At 35.2% G+C, this 22,575-nt stretch overlaps 1 protein-coding gene across 1 annotated transcript; it reads right to left on the reverse strand.

The window, feature by feature from the left end:
* Positions 1-1,203: 1,203 nt before the first annotated feature.
* Positions 1,204-20,956, reverse strand: timeout (circadian regulator timeout). The gene is made up of 22 exons (XM_074086985.1): positions 20,526-20,956; positions 20,268-20,451; positions 19,490-19,624; positions 17,736-17,992; positions 17,316-17,513; positions 15,218-15,400; positions 14,615-14,902; positions 13,756-13,874; positions 13,275-13,428; positions 10,157-10,237; positions 9,572-9,681; positions 8,936-8,980; positions 8,767-8,839; positions 7,456-7,654; positions 6,472-6,620; positions 6,306-6,400; positions 4,729-4,938; positions 3,876-4,043; positions 3,130-3,318; positions 2,829-3,025; positions 2,302-2,752; positions 1,204-1,644 (listed from the first exon to the last, which is right to left on the reverse strand). The coding sequence occupies exons 1-22, from the start codon at positions 20,777-20,779 to the stop codon at positions 1,556-1,558; spliced, it is 3,828 nt and encodes a 1,275-aa protein (XP_073943086.1). The 5' UTR covers positions 20,780-20,956; the 3' UTR covers positions 1,204-1,555.
* Between the last annotated feature and the right edge of the window lie 1,619 nt (positions 20,957-22,575).

The following is a 22,575-nucleotide window of genomic DNA, read 5'->3' on the forward strand; positions in this document are numbered from 1 at the left end:
TACAGATTATCTGCAAATTAAGTAATATTAATCCGGAAGGATGGTAGGTATGCTGGAAAAGCGATTCTTCTATTAAGATCGTGTGCACTTCTTCATTTCATGAGTATTATTGAAAGTTCAAGATACCATAAATATATACCGTATTTGACATCTTTACCCGTTCCTGAGAAATTAGTGGTGACAGACGTGACAGACATACAGACCGATGAACATAGAAAGTGATTCTATGGCCCCTTTCACCCTTGAGGTACAGAATCGTAAAAAAGCGACATTTACAGAACTCTACTACCTTTAATTGGTTTCCAATTTGGAGTAACGCTTCGTTTTATTGCAATTGCAGAGTAGGTATTTGCAATATCGAACGCGGCAACACACGGTCCCTCACTGTGGAAAGAAATACCAACAAGTGCGCACAGTGCATCAGCGACATATTGCTAGTTGATACCCATGATATTGGAATTCCTGTGTTTAATATAGCTGTAGGGGCTTTACTTTACTTTTCAAATTATGGTTTCTTACTGGCTTTTGATAAGAACAAGCTGTGCTTTTTAGCTTATTACACAAGTATTGTTTGTATTGTATAAATCTTTATTGTACATAAAACATTATGAAAATAACTGTTAACAAGAGAAACAGACGTACAAAGGCGAACTTATCCCTTAAAGGGATCTCTTCCAGTTTACAAGTTTTATTTAACTTGGAATTCGTTACCTACGGATATTATATACATACAGTACGATTACTTGGAGTTAACACTTGACAGATGGGCGTGCCTTTTTATTTGTATGACCTCAAAGTTGAAAATTGACTGAATGTAGTGTGAATGATAATAGGTATTGATACTTAATGCGAATACAGTCGTCATAAAACGCTTATATTAATATACTACGAGTATGACAGACAGACGGACAACAAAGTGATCCTATAAGGGGAACCCTTTTTCCGTTTTTAGGTACGGAGCCCTAAAAATTATATTTTTATTAAAAGCTTATATGTATGTATGTATAAAAGTATATGAAGTTACTCACTCATTAGACTTATTATTACGTGACGCGTATTAATGTGCACTTTCGATCACATCACAATATGTTCGTTACATCGTGCGTATTGTATGTATATTAGCAAAAGCTCGTACTAGAATGTAATGTACTTTTTGAATATTACTTATTAACCAACTCGAAGTCTTTAAAAAAACAAGTTACACCATCCTTATCCGTTTTATTTGGAATGAAAAATACTATTATTTGTATAAAACAGTTCGTTTATTTTTGCCAGGGGAAGAATGTAAATATTTAACGGCCGTAATTCTGTTTGATATTGCATTCAAAGCTCCCATGATCAAAATAAAGGCTTGCCTTAGCAAAAACAAATTTAAATTATTACCCTTCGAAATACTTTTCAGGCTCAATCCTCTGCGGGCAAATGAAACCAGCCAATTAAAAACCACCCACATCTGTCAGATTAGAGGGAGAGATTAAAACAAAAGTTTCACTTACAGTGATCTAGTTACTTTATGGAAGCTTCAGAAAAATAACTGTTTGCTAAAAAAAGTGTCTTATTCCGAGTCGTCGTCCATTATAACCCGTCGTCTCTTTTTGTCTCTTTTTGCCGGCAAAACTATCTGGTCCTCATTGTCACTGTCATCTGAAAACATAGGAAATCATTACTTACGTATTAGTACTTCCTATTCTAACGAAATAAAGCAGAAATAAACGAAAAACCGGCCAAGAGCGTGCGGATACGCCCGAAAAAGGGTTCCGTAGCCATTACGAAAAAAATAAGTAATATTTTTCTAAGGATTTCTTATTTTGTACGGAATATTCCAAGTTTAGGTTTATTTTATACCTTGGGCTGCTTAAACACTAATAATTCTCAAGGAAACTTAGTATAGTTTTCTTTGTAAGTTTGATATCCTGAATTTTTTCCACCCACCGGTTTAGATTTTAGAGGGGGGAACGGGACGCTCAATTTTAATGAAAATTTGCACTTTAAAGTAGAATATTTTAAAAGACCTATCCTACGATACCCCACACTATAAGGTTGGATGAGAAAAAAAAAACACCCCCACTTTACGCCTATGGGAGGTCCTATAATTTTATGTTCATTTTTTCATTGTACCATTTTGTCGGCATAGTTTACATTCGTGCAAAAATACAGCTTTTTCTAGCATTGATAGTCCCTGAGTAAAGCCGCGGACGGACAGACAGACAGACATGACGAAACTATAAGGGTTCCGTTTTTGCCATTTTGGCTACGGAACCCTTAAAAAAGTTTATAGGTTTTTATGTAAATTTTGCTCACCTGTATCTGCTTTAGGTAAATTACTTAAAAATTCCTCAGTATCTGGTAATTCGGTATGTTGTAAAGTTTTCTTAGCAAAGGACAGTATGTCCTCACTGTCATCCGCATTCATGTCTTCGCCGATTTCTACTTCTTCATCAATTTTCTGCAGCTTCTCTCTGCTATTGGAGTCTTCAGAATCCACGCTGCGACTCCGTTTATGATTTCTTCTAACTTCCTTACGAGGAGTTTTTTCAACGTTTTCTGCATTATTCTCCCTCATTTTTCTCAGGTTATCGAACAAGTCATCGTCGTCGCTTGATTCATTATTTACGTCATTATTTTGGCGCACGTTGCTTTCATTAGCAGTCGGATCTATTATAAGCTCTTTATTTACAGCCTTAATAATGATTTCTCGTCTTTTCCGAATTGTTTCAAAGTGTAAACTGCTAGGTATTCGCCAGTATGTTTCCTAAAACAGAATCACTACTTGATGGCAAACACTGCACTAATTTCATAAAGTCCCATTCTACAAGGAATAAACTTACTTGTTCATCACTTGGTGGCATTATTCCGACTCCCATCAAGATTTTCTTGAATAGTTCTTCGTCCATAGCTTGAACGCAATCACTGGATATCGGCACAAGCGGGATTCCCTCAGCGTTGGGGTCATAACCTTCAGCTTCTTGATCAAGCGCTACCTCTTCCAAATTTTCAGCGACCCACTTAAGAGGATTTACGAAACCTAGTAACAAAGATTAAATAAAAAGCATTATACAGATCAATAAATCATTATACTATAGCTATCTATAACAAATGACACATCACATTTCAATTCTTTACTCTTACCTTTATCCACAGCATCGACTAAAAGCTTGGCTATTTCACTAGCGCTAAGTTGAAGTGTAGTGGCTTTCTTTGATTTATTACTTTTAGATGATTCGTTGTTTTTCAGGGGGGCTTTCTTAGATGGATTTTTCTTAACCGGTGTTGAGGGTCGCGAGTTATCATCGGAGTCTGATTGATTGGATGATGAATCTATAATTAACAACATTTTTTTTAAACTCTTTACGAAACGAACAGATTTAAAACGGTTCTAAATTTATGGAACGGTTCTAATATGTGGAACCATTTGATGTGATTGTGAAACAAAAATATATAAATATGTGTAATTTTAATGTAAGTATACAGCTTGTATTTTTGATACTACCTCAAACTTTAAGGGTAGTTAGTGAAGGCCCTAATAATCACGTTTTATTATATTTTAATTAAAAAATTAGACTTGCCTATTATTTTCCTTACAAACTTAATTAGCACGCAATGTATCACTATATGATACTACTTTGTTTTTATTCAAAACGTCGCACCTCGTATCAAATTATTGTACGCATTACATTGCTGTTCGAAAATATTTCAAAAAATAATTACGCTCTGGTAGTTAATTCTAAATTAACAATTTGTTTTGATATCGGTTCACAGCAATTATCTCTTCGTCTGGTTACAGTTTGAGGTAGTATCAAAAATACACGCTGTATATAAAAATATAATAAATTGTAAGCTGAAAACGATAAAATTATAATATTATAAACACCAACCACTACTCCTATCGTTTCCATCCACGCCATTACTTTTCATGGAACCTTTTTGCGTCTTCCTGCGGCATTGTTTCTTATCACTAATAATGCCCAACTCTAACAGTCTTTCCACAAAGCTGCGCTTTTGCCTTTTAAGCGGCATCCGAGCCATTATAAACAACATCGGTTCTGAAATAAGAATTACTCAATTACTTACATTTAAAGATGCACACCTCTGAAGTTTTCGAAATTACATTTGAAATCGATGACGAGTTTTACTTTCACAATTCTGACAAGTAATTCAATGGTGTGTGTGAAGTTCCCAATCCGCACTGGACTCTCGTCTGAACTACGACCCAAGCCCTCTTATTCTGCGAAGAGGCCTGTGCCATGGTGTGGGACGTTGACGTAAAATTTCAAACATGTGTCTTAATGTACTTAAGTTTCTCAGCTTCTTTTATTTATATTTCCAATCAAAATAAAAATCGAGCATATTAGGTATAGCATTAATGTTCTAGACTTGTAACGGGGTTCCTGAGGCAAAGCTGACAAGATTGATCAAATTAGTTGAAATCTATATCTCGCCCTGCTCTCCTCGTAATGTGATAATGTGAATGGTGGAGCCGAGGCTGCTCGAGTCGGCTCCGACTTGCGATGTTAATTTCAAGTCTACGTTACAAAAACGTAGAAAATATTAATTTCAAAATGTAAACCAATAAATTATTCAATTAATTAAGAGTTGGCAACCTGGGCCAATCACGCTCCGAGGGGTTTCATCGGAGGGGAATATATACTAAATTGTGATAGAGCTGGCACAATTATGTTAATAAATTATCCGTGTAATATAATAAAAGTGCTGATTTTTAAATATTACCAGTCGTATCGCCAAGTTCTTCCCAGAGTTCTCTTAGCATTTGGTCCTCCTCTTCACTAAACTCTTTAGGTACTTTTTCCCTGTTTCGTTCTTTGTTGCTTCGCTTGGTCGGCGCGCGGAAAATCAAACCTAGCTCTTTTAGTTTCTTGATGACGCCTCGGCGCGTCCGAGTCTGGTCGATTAGGTTTTCAAGTATCCAATCGATTACATCTATTTAGTAAACATATAAAAATAAATAAGAAAAACCATTTAAAAGCAAGGGGTTACGAGTATATCATTCTAAAGAAACTATTTTAAATGAAAGAGCAGAGAATTTCTTCGAAGATTTTATATCATATCAGTATTGAGCATCGTGCGAACTTCTACTAGCGAATATTCTAAGATATATGCTTCTCTTGTCCTTTATTTCTGTTGAAAGCGCTGTATGAAAAAAGAAACTTCAGAATTCAGTGCTCTTTGTTGTGATTGATAGAGCATGACCTTTATTTACTTATTGCTCTCCAGTGACGAGTATCATACACTCGGGTGCCCTTCGCAAGGTCTAAAAATTTTTTCCTTGAATCTTTTGGTCGAAATTGTTTGGTATGATATTGTATGGTATACTTACTTATTTTTTTGCACAAAGATTTTTTTGCACACAAGTTTTTTTTCCTAGAACAAATTTGGTCTATAATTTTTTACTCTAAAAAAATTATTACTAAAATGCTAAATCCATAAAATTATTAATCTAACTATTATTCAGTCTAATATTAAATGTCCTAAAATTAAAATACTGAGAGCATTTTTATTCCAATTCGACAAATTAGCTTTCATTCGCTGTTCTAATGTTTAAGCGAAAAAAAAACAGTGTAACATTTTTACGTTTATTTTGAAAATAAAACAAAAGGTATAAAGTAGGTGAATGTATTACATCAAGGTAATATTAGTTGCAACCGCCATCAGGAAATCAAATTTAGAATTATAATCATTCTATTATTCAAAAGATTTCACTTTTTTCTTTGCTCACACTTTTGTACTAGGCACTAAATTATCAGTGTGAAGAAACATTTTTAATCATATGAAGGTATTTGAAAAAAAAAAGAAGAATATTTGATACTTGGATAGGCGAAACAGTAAAGGGGGGTGGGGGGCCGCAAAGAAAAACTCAGGCAACATGATTGCTCAACTATAGGTTAGGTTAGTATTTTGTCAAGGCGCAAACTAAGCCGAATAGGAGCTCCACGAAGCGGAGCTCCGTCGACTTCACCTCAGAGTCGGTAAATTCATATGAATATTTGCTTTCCAGAAATAAATTTAGTGGTAACAATATTCGGAATAACAATTTTATACCTATAATACATTCGTCAAAACAATGTTACTTATACCATACAAAATTGTTATACTAAACAATTTATCGACCAAAAAATATTATGAAAAACAATTTCAACCAATTTTTTTTAAACAATTCAATCTTTAGACAAAACGTTGTTATGCAAAAAATATGTTACGAAACAATTTTATGCAAAAAAAATTAGGCCAGCCGATATACACCCCATACACTCAAAGTTGAAAGTACCATAGTTTTGTTAGAAGGTTACCTTGGTCAGTTTGTGGATTGGATTGATTCTCCATGTAAAGTTTTCTGAGCTCATCTTCTTGTTCTTCGCTCCACACACCTTTTCCTACCCGGTCTCTGCCAAGACGTAATAAAATAGTATCAACTCGAACCAAAAAACAGAATAATCAAGTACTTATTAAATTTACCTTTGATCGGAGTAAAGATCGTATCCGCATTCTATGTCGATAGCATCTTTCGAATTCGTCCAAAACAGTAGTTCTATAAACACTTTAGGATTTTTCGTAGCGACTTCTGTGAATTTCCTTAATATAAATATGGCGAACTTCTCCAACTCCTGTCAATTGGACGAAACGAATTCGGTTATTACCATAAATTATGTACCTACTTAAATCTGATTTCCTTTACCAAAGAATATTATTTAAGTAGGCTGAAATTTCTTAGGATTCAGAACTTAATCAATAAACTCAAAATATACTCATTGCCGCTTTCAAACGTTATTAAAAAAGGTTCACGTGGTGGGAATTCATATAAAAGCAAATATTTTATCACTCCAAATCGTATCGAAATAAATCTATTTCAAACGAATTTCTTCTCCGAGTCTACGTACGTACGGATTAGGGCCACCTTCAGTTGGTTCTGAATGTCGAGAAGGAAATACAAATGAAGTATCAACCAATACGTGATTTTCTCCATATTAATTCTATTTCATTAGCAGCAGATACCTATTCATTTCCATTCAGGACTAAAGATTATCAAGTCACAACGTTAATGCCATATCGTCACTACTTTAAAAAAAACTCGTATCTCTAAATGGATAATTTTTCTCAGTGCACTTTATAACCATTAGGTCAAATCTGTGGTCAAGTCAAGGATCAATTTTGTTGATGTATTGATTTGAGATACGAATTTTTTTCAAAGTAGTGATGATATATTAAGCCAGAGGCCGTATTGTCTAACGTTTCTGGCGCTCGCGATCGCAATCAAATGACAGATTTCGCATACAAAAACTGTCATTTGATTGCGATCGCGCGGGTCACAAACGTTAGGCAATACGGCCTCTGGTCTCCATAGAGCGAGCCGCCTCGCGCGGTAGCTATTTTCGGTGCGATTTTCAGTCATATATCGAACAAAATCATGCCTCGTGTAGACCCGGCATTACAAATACGAACCTTAAATTGGGGCATAGGATTGCTAAGTATCTTTTGAAAGACTACGAATAGGGATGCCTGGAACAGCATTGAAGGCCGCTTGCAATCCCAGGCGATTCTGTGCAGCATCTTGGTGATGCAGTGGTTTGTGTGCGGCAAATTTTGCTCGTAACCCTCGAGTAAGGATGCACACGCGCTCACAATCTTTGGACTGCAGAACCTGGTGGAAGTATATTTATTTATCACTTCTCATGTATGTATAAATAAATAAATAAAAATAAAAAAGCCTTTTATTTCCTGCAAAAAAAAAATGTATTAGGTATATCAATTCAAATCAAATTATTATTCTTACCATTCATTACAATACAACTGTTTGAAATTTACTAAGTAACATAACTTCAATACCAACTTTCAATTAAATTTAAATTTAAATATAACATAAAAATTATCATGTAAGCATGCAAGAACCCCTCTTTTATAAGGATGAAAGCCTCCCCCAAGATTTTTCCATTGCTCCCTTTCTTTAGCTTTTAGTTTCCAGTCCTTTTGTCATGTATGTTTGTGAACTATTTATTGTACAAAACGACAGAAATAAATATAACTGTCAAATTTCGAGATACATGTAGGTACAAGGGCACTTTCATGCTAGTAAACTACGTCTTTATGCTGGATATAGACTGAATATAATAACTTTATTATGCTCTATTGTATAAAGTGAAATTTTTGTCGAAGGCCAAGGCAATCAGGCGCCAGCCAACAGCCGAATAATAAAAGTTTACGAAGCCATGTTTTGTCTTTTATATTCCGCGTCTTTTATAATTAGTAAATTAATAAAACCAGGCAATTCTTGTAGTATGTAGATCATAAAGTCATAAAGTTTTTGGTAAATTACAAATGTACTTAATATAATTCGAAAAACTCAGAGGTCAGAGGAAGAGAACTTGAAGTTTGCTGTTTGAGAGAATAATGGTAAAATCCACTAGGTGTCTAGCGAGTGTAGTATAAACTATATTATGTTTATATAGTTACAAGCTGCGTAGCCCGCATGGAATTCGGTTATCGCGTGCTGTTCCGTCGGGATCGGGAACTGTGCATTTTTCCGGGATAAAAAGTAGTCTATGGCACCCTTTGGCCCATAAACTACCAATATGTCAAAAATCACGTCGAACCGTAGCTCCGTTTCGACGTGAAAGACGGACAAACATACAAACACACACACACTTTCGCATTTTTAATATTAGTATGGATGTTTGTCATTTTTTCACTTGGATTATCAAAATTGTAGATGCGAAAACAAAATTACGTAAGTACCTTAGCACAAACAGAACTTACCTTTGAACGAAGTCTTTGAAATCAAAATCTGTCTCAACTATAGTAGCGCTTCTTTCATCGCCTTCTTCCTCATCTAAAAGAATTATAAACCATAATTCCATATGTATTGTATTTTTTTTATTAAATAGGTAAATTAAACATGATTCAAGATTGTTAAGAATTAGGTTACCTTCTTCGTCTTCAGAATTGTCTTCATTGATTTCCGCAACGACTTCTGGAATATAATGAATGTTTTTAACTACCATAGTTATAAAACTGCTGCTACCCGGAGCGTATAGATTAATGTCATAAAATACTCAAATGACTCATTAAAATTCAAATATTCTGCATGTAAGCTCTAAAATTTGTTTATTATATGCTCTAATTTTTCGAATAAAAACGCTACACAACAATAACTTTTTGTTAAAAAAATAGTTTTTTAATACAATCTTTTTTCGCTAACTGTATTTTTTGTTGACTGCATTGACTTGCATTGTCATCTTAAGTATATTTCCGTGCCAAATTGCAAGTCGATGCCATTAACCGTTGAGGAGTTCCGTCCTGCGAAGACGATCCTGGCCAGACGACCAGGATGTCACTGACAGATTATTGTACTGTCAACAGATTTACATAAGTACCTATACCAAATTTCAAGTCAATCCGACCACAAGAAGTGGGTCAAATTTAGCTTCCAATATTTGACCCAAAATAAACAGGGCAAACTAAATAAAAGCTTGTAAAAATAGCAAAATCTTTTGACTAAACGTGTTCAAGTAATAGACATTAAACGTTAAGCGTACTCGGAATACCGTCTACAATAATTTACCGGGCATTTCCACTCCTAAATCCGTGCTGTAAATAGTTTCTAGCATATTGAGCTCTTCATCTTCCGGGATGTCGCTTGCTCCGAATATTCCGTCTTCCGGCCACACTTCCCTACGTATCGTAAATAATGGGATGACATTATAAACACAATTTACATGAGAAATAAGTATACTATAAACATGGAAGTTTCAAATTTCAAATTGTTTTTGGTCATGTTTAAATGTGGCTCTGAAGCGATTCCATTGCCGTTTCCGTTTGTTAGGAAAAACTAAGGATAATGTCTACAAACTACGAGGTAAATTTTAATTGCAATCTTGCGAACACACACCACACCACAAGTGGTGGTGGTGGTTATTGAGATTTTTATTTGATGGACATAATTATTAGTAGATCTCCGAGATCCCCGAGAGTTCCCGAGATTATATATATATATATTGTATGTATACAAGAGTTGCTCGTTTAAAGGTGATAGATAGATTAGATTCTAATTATTCAAATTCGGAAGTAATTAACAAAAATTAACTACTTAGTAAAATTTCAGGTAACAAGCTAGCTACAGCCTGTGACCAGACTTATCTAATGTTACCTGGCGGCTCGCAGCATCCCAACAGCATCCTCGAATTTATATTCGCGCATGAGCTTCTGAATTTTCTTCATGCAATCTTCCCTGAAGACAAAGAGGGCTAATGTAGCATTGCTATGAAAATTGCGTTTAAATTGGGTCAGAACACGGTATTTGACAACTCCTGAATTTGGCATATTCTATATATTACTTTTGAAAATATAAATATACAACCAAAAAAAAATCTGTTAAAATTGTATTTCTAGTGTTTTTTTGGAAAATTCTTATGTACGTCTGTGTATGCAGCAAGTTTGGCGCTATTTGCGTGTGTCGTCACACGCTAGTATCTCTTTCTCTGTCTCATCTTGAATTTTAAACCTTTGTAACTGTATTATAGTGTAAATATTGCTTAAAAACTGTTATTCCTTCCAATAACATGCATTAACAAGTTGTAGTTTATAAAATAAATAAAAAAACAGTCAAATACCATATTTAGTAAAATGCCTAATGCTTCATATGAACGAACATTTTTAGATATTTGGTTTTAGATGATACCATCATCAATCTTCAGGATGTATACAGGGTGGCCCATTTATATCGGTCAGTATGGGGAGTATGGGGGTTATGAAACTATACGACATACGAAAATGTCTTCTTAGGAACCATGACATCGATTTTAATAACAAGAAAAACTGCATTCATGCTTTTTAAAAAAACCTGTACTCAGCTCAGGAATCGAACCCGGTTGTTTTGAAAAAAAAAAAAAAAACTTCGAACACCTACTAAAATAAATTAAAGTATGTGAAAACAACGCATTTTATTCATTTTAGACATAATGTTTCATGGACACATTTACTTCTTAAGACGTATAAAATCGTTATCTAAATAGAAATAGTGTGTTTTTTTTTCAAAACAACCGGGTTCGATTCCCGAGCTAAGTACAGGTTTTTTTTAAATGCATGAATGCAGTTTTTCTTGTTATTAAAATCGATGTCATGGTTCCTAAGAAAAAAATTTCGTATGTCGTATAGTTTCAGACTTTCCCATACTGACCGATATAAATGGGCCACCCTGTATATATGAGTGCTCTATATAGGTAAGTGCGAGTATGCCAACATAAGTGGGTCTGTAATTCGGTAGGTACGACGTACTTATGAACACGCTATCTAGACAAAAGACTGACCGATATGTGGGCGTGAATAGGTCGTTACACGGAAACTGTGGTGAATGGATTAAATGAATGAATAAAAGTAGGTAAGTACCTATTTATGTGTCACCTATTAGCCAAAGGTTTGCTAACGGGAACATAATTGCTTAGGCTTTGCTATGCGTCCTTCAGTCATAGAGCTGTACTTGTTGAAAAGTAAAGTGGACACAGAAAGTGTACGAATTACTGAGATGGTCGCTACAAATAACAACCGGCCAAGAGCGTGTCGGACACGCCCAAAATAGGGTTCCGTAGCCATTACGAAAAAATTAAGTCATATTCTTCTAAGGATTTCGTACGGAATATTCCAAGTTTAGATATATTTTATACCTTAGGCTGCAATTTTCTCTTAAAATACTAATAATTCTCAAGAAAACTTAACCGTTATAGTTTTCCTTGTAAGTTTAATCTACTTACTACCATCCTGATTTCTTTCAAATTTTTCCATCCACCGTTTTAGATTCTAATGAAAATTTCCGCTCGATTTTAATGAAAATTTGCACTTTAAAGTTGAATATTTTGCAAACAAATCACTGAATCCAACGATACGCCACACTACAAGGTTGGATGAGAAAAAAAATCACCCCCACTTTACTTCTATGGGAGTACTCTAAAAAATTTTTTTTTAACTTTTTTTGTACCATTTTGTCGGCATAGTTTACATATATATCCGTGCAAAATGACAGCTTTCTAGCATTGATAGTCCCTGAGCAAAGCCGCGGACGGACAGACAGACAGACAGACATGGCGAAACTATTAAAAAAAATTAAAAGAAAAGAAATTTGTTAAAAATTAAAGTGGGGAACACACAAGAAACGTATCTTTTGGCGTTTTTTATCAGTTGAGTTTTCTGTCATTTGTGCGTTTTAAAAATAGTGTACCCTTTCTTTTTTTTTATTTTGTAAAAAAAAAATAGTTTTTCCTACTCAGAATCAAGAGCACAATCGATTCCGATAGTTTAAAAAATTGTCCCCAAAAAATAATCAGTTTTTCATACACTCAGTATGGGCGTGGCAAAACTGACTCATAAAATTTTGTATGAAAAAATGGGGACATTTTTTAAACGATCGGAATCGATTGTGCTCTTGATTCTGAGTAGGAAAAACCATTTTTTTTCCAGTAAAAAAAAAGGTACACTTTTTTGAAAACGCCCATTTTTGCCACACTCCATAAGTTTAGTCAGTACAAGTATGACAAAGGTGATGTACGGCCAAGGACGATTACGATTTCGACAACGAGCTACGATTATCCTTGTTAATTAATGCGATGTCACTATGACGTTTACTGTGAAATGGTTCCATGGTGGGTCATAATTAAAGTCCTTGGCCGTATGTACATTATGTACAACTGTACCAATTGCAAACCACTCTTTTTTACAATACACACACAGTAGATAGATGTCTTTTTGCTGCGGATTTTCTAATGAAAATTTTCACGCCACGTTACTGACAGGTAGGTACTTACTTACATAAAGAGAAAATTATAATGTAGGCAATATGTAAAGATGGGGGCGGAAAGTGGCGTGGAGACCACGGACTGAGTGCAGACACGGAAAAGCTGCCGGCAAGATGGACTGAACATTAGTCACGAGCAGCAGGGAGGGACTGGATGCGGAAAGCAAATAAACGCACACGGAGAAAATTGGAAGAGACTTAGGCTCCGTAACGTACGCACTATGCGGTTAGCTGTGCGGTTTTAACGCGCCGTCTCTCTCAAGTATCGCTTTAGAAAGAGATGGCTTGTAAAACCGCGCGGTTAGCCGCAAAAGTGCGTACGTAGTCTTATACTCAGCCGTTGGTACAAAAAGGATAACCCTCAAATTGTCAAAATTGAAAAAAGTTCATGATTCAAACCTCGTCATTACATTATAGTCCAAAGAAGTCTACATTAAAAGAAATACAAAAAGATAATCTTGAATGATGTTAAAGAACTTACTTTTGCTGGTCAATGGGGCGGTCTGAGGCGGCGTCAAAAGGCGGCGGGTATTCTTCGACGCCGGCGCTCAAGACCGCTGCCAGCTGCGCGCGCACCGCTTCCCACTCCGGCACTTCCACCGGCGCCGGGGGTTTCTCCACCACACGCTTTTTCTCTGGCAAGAAAATGTTCATGTTGGATTTTGTATTATTGCAAGAGTCAAAGTCAAACGATGCTTTCATATAAAGTTAATACTAAAGTACAGCCCTGAATAGCCCGCAGTGGGTCAGTTCGAGGGTAGGCCGCTGCTTGATTGTACACTATTGAATAATAAGAATAAATATTAATATTTTTCTGCATAAAAATACATCTGTGTCGTACAGACATATGTATGTAGCTGTAGCTGTTTTTCACGTGTGGTGAGGAGGAGATTGTAGTTCATTGTTATGGACCTCCGCAAAGTAACGTCGGAATCAATTAGATTATTAACAATATCACTTACTTTTAGATTTCGGCTTCCTCTTCACCTTCTTCTGAACCACTAGGCCCGTTTTCTGGACAAAATGCTCCAACATTTTCAAAAATAAATGGACTGTTTCAACTAAATCTACAAGATAAGACCTAAAACACAATGTGCGAGTATGAATAACAACAGTACGAAAAAGATGTCAAATGATGATGATGATGATGACGAGTAAAAAATAATATACTCAGCGGCACAAAATTTGGCCCACTCTTCATACAAAATTACATTACTGCATACATTTGAGGGCCAGATTGTTTGCCGCTCAGTATATTATATGTGACAGCTGCTACTTTTTCACGCTGAAGGGCATTTCTATCTACCGTTGTACCCTGAGTTTATATCTCCGATTTCAACAAAAGAGAATACGAAAATTATAAAGTAAAATCCGTAACAAAACGGACACATCCATGCAATATTTTGGGGACACATCTGGAGACCCTGTTTTTCCAGCTCGGAATCATGGATTGAGTCTACCTCCCAAATCTTGTTGAAATCGGAGAGATAAACTCAGGGTACAACGGTAGATATAAATGCCCTGAAACAGCTAAAACGGATTCAGAATAACACATAGGTTGATTTTCGATATTCTCATGGGACCTCATCGTATACGCAGCTAAACCCCGAAATATCAACTGCTAAGTCAACAGGCATCAAATTCAGCACAATTGTTCTTCATGCAACGTAAATGAAGATCACAATGTAGTTTTTGTGAAAGCCCATGAAAATCTAGTGCCCGGAATTTTAATTCAAATTAAACATCTCATAGTGCGACATAGTGGTACAATGCTAATAAAAATAAATAAATAATACATAGTAAAAAATAATTGGTACTTACCTGGGCATTTTGTTGTCGTCGTAATTCAAACAAGTTGAGAGTATAAATTCTCTATATTCTAATACATAGAATATGTTACTTTTCAGCACTTTAGCTGATTCTCTAACAGTAGAATCAGGACTTTTATCCATAGCCAGTAATGTGTTGAGCAGCTCCTTATAAGCTCTTAGAGACAAATGTAAACGCCTCACCCACACGCCAAATTTCTTCTTTTCTACTTTAATCATGTCATAGTATTTTTCCATTTGCTGTTGCACATAATGAAACATTGGCACAGACATGGTTTCGCTAAAACATTTTTTTAAATATACATTTTGAGCTAAAAATAACATTTAGAAATTTACAACAAATAGCATTAAAAATAACAAGTGATATCATCTTGATAAAGGATCATGGATTGGTTCGGAACAATTGTGCATATCTCAACTACGATTTGTAAGTAGTAGCATTTTCATCGATTAAGCGTAATTAACGCTAATTTCAAATGTCTTTTTACTTTGCAAATAAATTTCTGTAACAAACGTACTGCCAACTAGTAAAGTAATGTTGTTTGTACAAGGAAGGATTTCTATAAATCTTTTAGGGTTTCATAAAAAAATTTACCTGACTAGTCCAACTTGAAAATTATGTCCCCTGTTGAATTCCATGAAGAATTTCACGGCCCACAAATAGTATGACTCATCATTTTGCTGTGCTTTGGACCTCACAAGCACATCTTTCACATAATGCATTAGAGGATTGTAAGAACTGTTCAAGAACTCAATACAGAATTCTTTTAGAAATAATCTGTAACAAATTCCTAGTAAGTTTTCGTTGAGAATAAGAAACACGAATGCTGTTATAATATGTACAGTCGCCATGAGATACCTATTTTGGAGCAGCCAAGGCAGTCTAAAATATCGGAACATGCAGTTTATTCTCAAGGCGAGTTTATGTTTCAATATTTTTGATCACCTTTGACGGTCCGAAATATCTGACGGCGACTGTATGTTGTCCTGTGTATGGTAATAAAAAAAAATATCAGTTAAATTTCAATGCAACAGTAGATTGTACGACAAGAGCATAAAACGAGCCATTTCACCCGGGACATTCAAGTAGCCGCCCGACCCGTTACGGCGAGGGCGGATAGATACGTCGAGGGGAAAATGGGTCTTGACACGCGGTAGCCAAGTTCAAGCTAACAGAACTAGCGAGCAGCACCTTGTGTAATTTTACCCGAACCATTTGGAGCTACTTTTGACCCCCTCATAACTCAAAAACTATTTCACATAAACGTGTCTTTGGCTCATTTATTGAGACTTGTGAGATACATATGTGCTCCAAATTTCATAAACATACCTCTAACGGTTATTTAGATATTAACATACAAAAATCGTCATTTTTATCACTGACTCGCCTATAGATCAAAATTCTAACCCAGTTCCAGATGACCTAGAAAGTTCATTTGGCATCCAGATCCAGATGGTAGTCGGGTGAATACTAAGAAATAGATCAGAAACTACTAAATTTTTAAATTAAATTATTTCTGACCTAAAAGTAATGATATCCTATCAAAACATAAATGTGAAATGAGAGCCAATTTAAATATTATGGTATATGCCTTGATTGTTGACTTTAACAACAAAAGAAGTAAGTTCAATGGTCAGTCCTGAAATTTATTAATAACATTATAAAATATTTTTAACAACTTATTTTTTTTTTCTTATAACTTAGGATTGAAGCCTATGGTCGGACTTGGCTAGTTTTCATATACAAATTATATTACAGCCTTCGCAAGTTTTAAAGCTGTAAGTTCTTATTTTATTCTTCCGAAAATTTGGCTTGCTAGTAGAAACTAGCCATCGAACATAGGGCTCTTCCATGACTGTTTTAGTAGGTAAGGTACTTAATAAATTCGTATATGTATGCGAACTAGCCAAGCTAACCTTAGGCTTCAATATATTATCCTAAGTTATAAGAAAAAATGATATTTTAAGTTCATATAAAATATTTTATATTGTTATAAATAAATTTCAGGACACCATTGAACTTGGCACCCATTTGTCACTTCTTTTGTCGTTAAAGTCAACAATCAAGGCTTATCCTAAGTTATAAGAAAAAATGATATTTTAAGTTCATATAAAATATTTTCTATTGTTATAAATAAATTTCAGGACTGCCCATTGAACTTGGCACCTTGGCACTTGGTACCCATTTGTCATTTCTTTTGTCGTTAATTTCAACATTCAAGGCTTATACCATAATATTGAACTTAGCTCTCATTTTACATTTATGTTTTGATGGGATTTAATCTTACTCGAGTTTTATACTCTAGTTTTCACTTCGATTGCGAGGAAATAATGAATAAATAAATAATAATTACAGAACTTTTCTGTAAAGTGCTAGTTAAATCCTACTTGGTCTCATTAGAAGTGACAATGATGTGTTTGCCTGCAACATCAGTGCCAGATCAAGAGTCCCTAAAGATTGATTGTATTTAATGATTGAGATTGCCTAAGATTGTTGATTCCCTAAGGGCCTAAGCCTCAGTGCCCTCCTTTATAACAAAACTCCTTTAAAACATTTTACCTTGCTTTTCACACGCTAGCAAATATTTTTTCAGGGCTGATTATGGTGCTACACAAGACATGATGCCGTTAGCAATTGCTTATAGTCTAATTTAATTTGGGATGGATCAATATGATGAAATGTGAGCTTTTACCTTATTGCAAATGCTGATCTTCTTTCCAAAATGCCACTTTCCACCGGCCTGCGGTTTTTGGGTCTAACTAATTTAGACTTCTTACTGCCACTGAAGTCTAAATTAGATATCTTGTTTAAAGGTTTTAAACAGATTATTTCATTTTCTGAAATAGATTTCATGTTCTGTACTACATATGTACCACCAAAACGAGAATGTCTGAAATGTAGAACAGCTTTTACAAAACACGAAAATTAATTATTATTTAAATACATCATTTAAAGGACTTTTTTCATAGCCATTTATTACATACTTATTGTATTATATCCTCCTCAGTCCTAACTATTTCTAACTGGTATAGTGCTTCTGATACAAGACTTAGACGAGAGTCACATAGTTTAGCCAAGTTTCAAGAAATTAAAAAAACTTAAGTCTCCAAACCTTGATCCTGAATATTGCTTAATTTTGTTCATTCTCTGCTTGTTCTCAGTCATTCTCATTCGAAGCAAGTCCTGCTCATCTCTTAGTTTCTCATCAACACTTCTCTGCAATGCGGCATCCGCCAAACTTGTGGGATTTTGTTCTCTCAACAAGTGAGATATTATTTCCAATATATGCATGAAGTACTGCTTTTCATTTTCAGATGACATGTACAGGATTATGTCTAGTATTCCTGATTGATTTAACGCCCATAACACCTAAGGTTTTAAATGACATTACATAGATCAGAATAATTTTCTTAAAATATGCATTTGCTCAAGAAGGACATCATAAACATCATTTTAAGTTTTATGAACAAGTTATACACTCTGCTTTTCATTTTAACTACGAGGAAATTAAAAAGCAACAGTGCAAATAGATGCTTATAAATTTACTAGGTACCTTTTATTCTTCATGCATTGCTATACGAGTATTTATTTTAACTTATCAGTATCATTCAGTTTTGTATATTTAAAATACCAACTATTAAAACAATTAGAGATGCACCGGGTACCCCGCGGTGTTGGCACTTTTTCAGGATCTGGCCGGATACCGGATAATTATGCCGGATAATGGGTAAGTAATATAAAAAGAAAACTAACTGTTTTTATAACTTATCCTATTTTTATAAAACTTTGTATTTAAACCAACTTATAATTTTAACAAATTTTAGTATTAAATGAAGTCTTTATTTCTCATTTATAATTCATTATTATTGCCATTGAGATCCATTTATTTAAGTACTAGTCTGTTAAATTCGGTTTTCACTATCCCGCTGAAAATTTGAAATTTTCCAGGATAAAAACTATCCTATATCCTTGTCCGGGACTCAAACTATCTGTATACAGAATTTCATCAACACAAATAAACAAACTTACAAACTTTCGCATTTATTAGTGGGATTAATTTGTTAAATTTTGAATGTCAAGTGAATCAATAATCAAACTTGAAATTCGGCAGATTGTGATGTAAAAACACAAGTCACACTCTGCCTCACCCCGCACCGCTTAGTTAGCCCTTCCGAGCGGTGGATTTTAAAGGCATTTTAATGCCGCGTAATTTTTCCGGTTACCTGTCAGATTCGGCAAAAATTATGCTGGGTACCTGTTAGTCATTACCCATTACCAATGACCCCTCTCTAAAAAAAATTATATAAACGTTTTTGGCCATGACTGTTGCCACTGTTGGCAATTGCTTGCCGTCCGTGATGAACCGTTACTTTATGCACTAAAGTAAAAAAATAATTTTATGTTTCCTACATCCAGCATAAATACGAAGTTTATGAGCATGAGAAGTGTAAACCTAACTACAGTATGCCTTCCCAAAAAGTGCCTTATAATATACACATATTGTGTTTGCGTTTTGAAGATGCAAGAGTTTTATTAGCTACATATGCACAATACAGCTAGCCGCGCGGTTTTAGCGCGCCATCCCACTTCTAAGTATCACTTGAGAAAGAGATGGTGCGCTTAAACCAGCTAGTTCAGTAGTTCCCAAACTTATTTTTCTCGTGGACCACTTTCAAAATTTTACTGGTTTCGTTGGACCCCCTGCTGCTACATTTCTACCTCATTCTTAATTTTTTATTTATACCGAATGTTCAGCTGTAGTTTGTATTCGGTTCAAACTACATTCGGCCCATCTTTAATTACATTACTTATAAAACTGAAGTTAAAAATCACAATTTGTATTGAGGATTGACAATTTTATCTTACTTGATCATGAACACTAGCATCATTCTCTGGCCGACGTTCCTTGTCCAAGTCAGCAGGCACATGCAGCACATTCCTAATCAAAATTAGGATCCGTTCTATCACTAGACCAGTGTCCTCATCTCGTTCACTCCAGTCCTAAATAAAATTAGTCTTCATTATAATTATCTACAAGTTGATTTTGTAACAGATTTTTTGGCCTAGTTAATTCAACTAAATAATAGTAAAAACCGGCCAAGAGCGTGTCGGACTCGCCCAAGATAGGGTTCCGTAGGCATATAAAAAGTTTTTGAGAAACCTTACTATCTTTTCAAGAGAGTTGTTGAACTATGTGCCGCACATTAAAAATTTTTTTTTTCCAATTTTTGTTACATGTATGGAGTGCCCCCCTATAAATATTTATTTTTGTAATTTAACTACAAAACTAAATAGCGGCTTTGACAAGACATCTGTACTACAAATTTCATTGATATACATCTTGTAGTTTTCGAGTAAAATGCCTGTGACATACGGATGGACGGCCAGACGGACAGACAGACAGACTTGACGAAACTATAAGGGTTCCATTTTTGCCATTTTGGCTCCGGAACCCTAAAAACTGTTGAATAGAGAATTTCCTATTTTTTGAAGTCTGTTAAAAAGTAAACAGAAAAGGTGTTGTGCCATGTTTAGTGATGGTAATAAATAGTAATGGGAATTTACTTATTATATTTTTAAATGAAAAAATCAAAACTCAACATCATTTACAACCAAACAACAACAAAAAGAAATAAAATCTTACAATCTCTAAAATCTTAGCCAGTTTTTTGGCAAATACATTCCATGTCTCAACTTTTGTGAATGCTTCCTCTTTGTAGTTCTGCAGGTGTAACAGTATTAGCATGTAATTGTGCCGAGCATTCCGTTCAGTTGGTACTTCCTCTCTGTACAGCAATAGTGCTGGATTTGTTAGGTTAACTAAAAGCCTAAACAAAAAAAAATTAAAACCATATTTGGCATCGACAAAAGTCTCAAAAGTAGGCCTTTTGTATTTTTATACCTGAGAGTTACGTCAAATAACTCTGTATTTTCCGAGTGGTCGATCAGCATCGGCAAAAGATCGGTTTGTAACACTTTTGTCTCGCCAAAATGCCTGCGGATCTCATGATCCTCTCCATCACGACGCAAGTACCTTATTAAATCTTTAACCGTATTAAGGGTGTACTCATCTATCATGTATTTGCCAGTCTTTTTGTCAAAAGTGCCCAAGGCATTACATGTTGCAGAAAGCTCAGCAGAAAGAATAGAAGTCATTTTGTTAGGAAATCTATGTAACACTCCTGTATGACAACCTCGTTATTAGGGTGTTTTAATAACACATAACTCACAGTTGGTGCCAATAAAGATTGTTAATGAATTAATTTGTCCATAATAAGTATTCTTGCATTGCATTTGCATTTCACACAGCACTTTGATTGACTTTGACAGCGTTGAAGATGACGTTTAAAACCCCGCGAAAATAAAACGGTAACGGAACGTTTTACAAATAGCAAGCAATAAAGTCTACTAATACGGTACAGTAACAAAATTAAAATCTGATAAAAATAGGGTAGTTTTATTTCAAAAAAGTATTTTGAAACACGTAGAGAAATCAAAATAATGTTTAATACTTTTATTAATTACTACTACTCACAGAGTGTACTTTGCGCGTATTGGAGCACGCATACGTCGCTGCGCTCCGCTTCACGTTGATACTTTTTAGGGTACCGTAGTCGTCATCCATGTTATAGGTATGTCTGTCTATATTATATGCTAGGTATGGATAGTTTTCAATTAAAATAGACAAAAATTATGTGGAGTTTTGAAAGCTATTTATGGATACGATATAGATCTATTGATCTTTATCAAATTAAATAAGTAATTGTTTTAATTTTTTTTCAAATTAGGTACCTACACCCGAGCGAAGCCGGGGCGGGTAGCTAGTGAATAATAAACCATATTGCTTTTATTTCAAAATAGATATTACCTAATTAATACTTGCAACTTAACAGCATTGTTGGGCGCAGCCTGCGCAACCCCAAACCGTGTGTCAGGAATTTTGACAGGTAGAGTCGCTAATGAGTCGCTAGGTACGCTCGCCGCTGATCGCATTTTCATACAAAAGTAGTACAAACAGCACACTGAAACAAAATAAAACTTTGTGACTATAATGAGAGCAGCTTTATATTTTGATTTGATGTTTATAGTTAGTTTTCGTTCATATTCAATGTAACAGAATAAAATCACATTAATTTTAAGTTTTGTATGAGAAATGGAAATTCGGATAACGGAAATTGGATACGGTTTGCTATAATATTGTTTTTTCCCCTTACATTTTATTTTAGCCAAAACCCTAATTATAAACATCGTAATGGCACCAGTTACTACCTAGTCTAAATTTCGAGACCTTGACAAATATACCGAGGGCCGGATTAACCATGTCAGGGCTCTTAGGGAAAGCAGTCTCGGTGTCCTTTTTTTTAGCCATTTTAAGATCATCAGCTCTTTTCAAGGTCAATCAAATGAACTGTCGGCATACGCCGAAAGGATGCATATTTTACAATAAAAAATATTTTATGAAACATTTTCTATTTCTTTAGTGGGCGCGCGGGGCCCCTAGGCAAGTTGCCTTTTTTCTTTTTCTTTTTTATTCGAATGGATGTCAAACGAGCAAGTGGGTCTCCTGATGGTAAGAAATCACCACTGCCCATAAACATCTGCAACACCAGAGGTATTGCAGATGCGTTGCCAACCTAGAGGCCTATGATGGGATACCTCAAGTGCCAGTAATTTCACCGGCTGTCTTACTCTCCACGCCGAAACACATCAGTGCAAGCACTGCTGCTTCACGGCAGGATTAGCGAGCAAGATGGTGGTAGCAATCCGGGCGGACCTTGTGCAAGGTCCTACCACCCGCAAAATATGCAAACCTGCCTATTCTGCCTAACGGTTAATCCAGCCCTATTGGCTACATATGGCTAGGACGCTACAGTTAATTTAGTTTTGAAGTCAGTACACTTCTAAACTCCAACATGACTGCAAAGTTACTTATTAATCATTATGTAATTAAC

Source organism: Choristoneura fumiferana, chromosome 4 (genome assembly GCF_025370935.1).
Source record: "Choristoneura fumiferana chromosome 4, NRCan_CFum_1, whole genome shotgun sequence".
NCBI lineage: Eukaryota > Metazoa > Arthropoda > Insecta > Lepidoptera > Tortricidae > Choristoneura > Choristoneura fumiferana.